The sequence below is a fragment of the Sorghum bicolor genome, chromosome 7 (genome assembly GCF_000003195.3).
Source record: "Sorghum bicolor cultivar BTx623 chromosome 7, Sorghum_bicolor_NCBIv3, whole genome shotgun sequence".
Taxonomy (NCBI): Eukaryota; Viridiplantae; Streptophyta; class Magnoliopsida; order Poales; family Poaceae; genus Sorghum; species Sorghum bicolor.
This window is the reverse complement of record NC_012876.2, coordinates 54619645-54622788: the sequence shown is the minus strand read 5'-3', so window position 1 is coordinate 54622788 and position 3144 is coordinate 54619645. Positions and strand designations below refer to the sequence as shown.

General features: G+C 49.5%; 1 protein-coding gene across 1 annotated transcript; it reads right to left on the bottom strand.

Moving 5' to 3' along the window:
- On the bottom strand, positions 923 to 1868 carry LOC8075369. Its single transcript, XM_002444308.2, has one exon. The coding sequence runs from the start codon at positions 1742 to 1744 to the stop codon at positions 1043 to 1045; it is 702 nt and encodes a 233-aa protein (XP_002444353.1). The 5' UTR covers positions 1745 to 1868; the 3' UTR covers positions 923 to 1042.

Below are 3144 nucleotides of genomic sequence, written 5' to 3'. Positions count from 1 at the left end.
TAGTTGAGAAGACCAGGCTGACTAGGGATAGGGTCACAAACGCGCCCTTAGACTCGATCATTAGCTTACCTAGCTACATACAACAACTCTGGCTGAGAAGAGGGAAATAGAGGAGCGCCGGTGGCTCGAGGCTTACCTATAGGGCCAGAAAGCATGACCTGCTGGCCACCGATGTTCTGGACGACAACAAAACATGCCTATCCACACCAGCGCGTCCCCCTTTCTTATGTTACAGTATAGCTAGCCCCTCTGGCCTATCGTCCGCCACAACAGAGCGCCCCCCCCCCCCCCCGCCGATAGCAACAGCACGTGCTCGCAACTGACAACTCTCTTTTCATGATGCTCAAAACCGGAGACCTGCGCCACGCGCGACTATGGTAGGCGCCGCTGCCATGAGAGCCACGCAAAAGCCCGCTGAGACATCCATTTGGCGCCAATACCCTCGTTCTTCTCACACATGAGGGCAGTTAAAGCACCCATGCTTGAGGAACTTACGTGTGCAACTACCAAAGTGTCTTCAATAAGACACACTACTGTAAACATGCATGTCGTACGTGCGTCCGTAGACTTTGCTACCGCTATCCTTAGCCTCGAGAATCATAACACACGTCTGTACTAACTACTGCATATATAGATGTCTTTTATGAATGCATGTCTGAAGCTACATCTCAGACAAATTGTGTCAACACGCGTCTGCAATAAGAGATGTTACTACCAATGTGTATACTGTAGACGCGTCCATACCTCCGCTATCCTAGACTCGGGAAACAACACACGCATCTATAATAATATCTTATTATAGACGCATGCATGTCCGTAGTGGTGTCTGAATTTAACACTATTTCACATAGAGTTAGAATATGATGAGCAAATTACTATATCAAACAAAACAATTTTGATCTTCTCTATGGGCCTAGAACTTGTAATATAATATTTATATTTCTCGAAATTATCAGTGCATGCAAATATGCAATGGACTATTGTTGCACTACAGAATGTTACTACAGAATATAATTAAGCGTGTAAAAAGACAACCCCATGATCAAACCTTACGCCTGGAGTTCTTGGCAACATGTCCAGGCTCGCCCCGGTTCCTGCGCCCCGTGCTCTGCTCCGGCTTTGCGCCGTCGGAGCAGCAGCCGTCCGCTTCTTCAGCCATCGCCGTCGCCGTCCTCCTCCAGAGACGCTCCGGTCCTGCGCCACTGGCCACGACACGGCGGGCGACGTCCCAGACCAAGCTCATGGACATCTCGTTGTCAGGACCGGAGCGCATGACAACGGCGTCGCTGACGACCTCCGGGAGCCTCCCGCAGAGCTCGTAGGCGACGAACCCATCCGGGAGCCTCGCGGCGACGCCCAGCGCCTCCGCGTGCGCGATCTGCTCCAGGAGCACGCCGGCGGCGGCGCGTTCCTCGAACTCGAACGCGTCGAACTTGTCCCGCCAGACGCGCGGCGTGTCCACGTGGTAGGTGCGCGCCAGGGCGCGCCACAGGTCGGCGGCGGTGGCGAAGCGTTGGTTGTCCGGGAGCAGGCGGTCGGAGAGCGTGGCGAGGATGTGGCCGCGGCACACCGCGTCGTCGCGCGCCCACTTCTTGGCCGCCGCCTGCGCCGCGGCGTCGCCGGTAGGGCGGTCCTCGAAGAGCACGCGGGCGACGCCGAGGGTGTGGGTGCGGAGGAGCACCGATTCCTTCCACCGCAGGTAGCCGCATGGGCCGTCCAGCTGCTTGATGGGGACCAATGCCATGGATCGGAGTCAGGCCTAGGAATTGTGATTTCTTCTTGGTCCGGCGATGACGACGTTCGTGTTGATTGGAAATTTTTTTGTCCATTTATATTTCTTGGCAGCGGAGCGGAGGAGGCCGGCCGCGAAGACGGAATGCGCAACACGCGGTGAATGCTTCAGCAGTACTCAAGTTGTTCATCTTTCGTCGATCACCAAAACTGGCGGCATGTCTCTCATCCCTTCTACGTCAGTACGACAAGCGGCGAACATGCATGAAAGCATTTGCCGTACTTGTTGGATCTTGATGACTTGTTGTTTACCAACCATGGTAAAACCAAATTAAAGGGGAAATTTAACACATAAAACAAGTGACCAACTAATCTTTTTCTCAATCCCACCTCGTTGCCTGATCGACTCACTCCTCCTGTTGCCTGCCGTCGCCTCTGCCGTTGCATCTTCCATTGCATGGACAAAGATATCTCACGCGCCATCCATTGACCCACCCATGAATTAATATTTTTCTCCCTTCTCACAGCTTTTTCCCCGACCGAACATTGTCTCTTCATCATTTCTCTGTCCTCCTTAATTTATTTGTGAACAGTATTTATACATGTGGAACAATTATTTATACTGCTACTACTACTACCAAAATTCGCTATTTTTCCTTTTATTCCGAGGATAGATATTATGGTGCTTTGAGTATGTGAATTTATGAAATTTTCACCGTCAATATACTGCTGAGAGGGGAGCCACCGGAGGTGGTGCTACTAGGTGGGGCACCAATGGGAGGCTGAGACTGAGAGGGGGCATCAGCGATTCAGCGCCGGTTAACAGAAATGAAGGGAGAGAAGTGAGAGAATGCTTGGCTAGGGGTTTCTCCAGTATCGGGGTTCATATGGGCTGCTTGGACGTAATAATGTGGGCTCGGCTCTATTAACGGAGGCAGACCTCTTCATAAGGCAGTCTTTTTGTTATTATTCTAAAATGTTTTTTCTACCTTTATAAATAGTATAATGCCCGTGCTAACGCTACGGGTTTTCTCTAAGAAAAGTTTTTTTGAAGAGTTTTAACCTTTGCACAATTGTATTTGAGTCTGTATACAATATTGGAGTCACCACTGCATATAAGAAGTAATTTTTACATATTCTCTAATTTTTTGATCAGATATTGAATATCTTCAGGGATGTTGTCATAAGATTCGTTTACACGACTTGTCAAGATGTCAGCCAAGAACTCCGTCCTCAGTGATGTTGATAGCTGTTCACGGTAGATAGTGTAATGTAAATATTTATTTATTTATTTATGTATTGTGCAAAATATAGTTGGACAATGCCTATGCTTACATTGTTGATCAATGGCAATGTTACACCGTCCCACGGCTTCATGAAATTTTATACAAGAAAGCCTCCTAAGTTCCTGTA

Coding starts and splice junctions, on each gene's coding strand:
- LOC8075369 (XM_002444308.2), bottom strand. CDS start 1,744: ATGGCATTGGTCCCCATCAAGCAGCTGGACGGCCCATGCGGCTACCTG.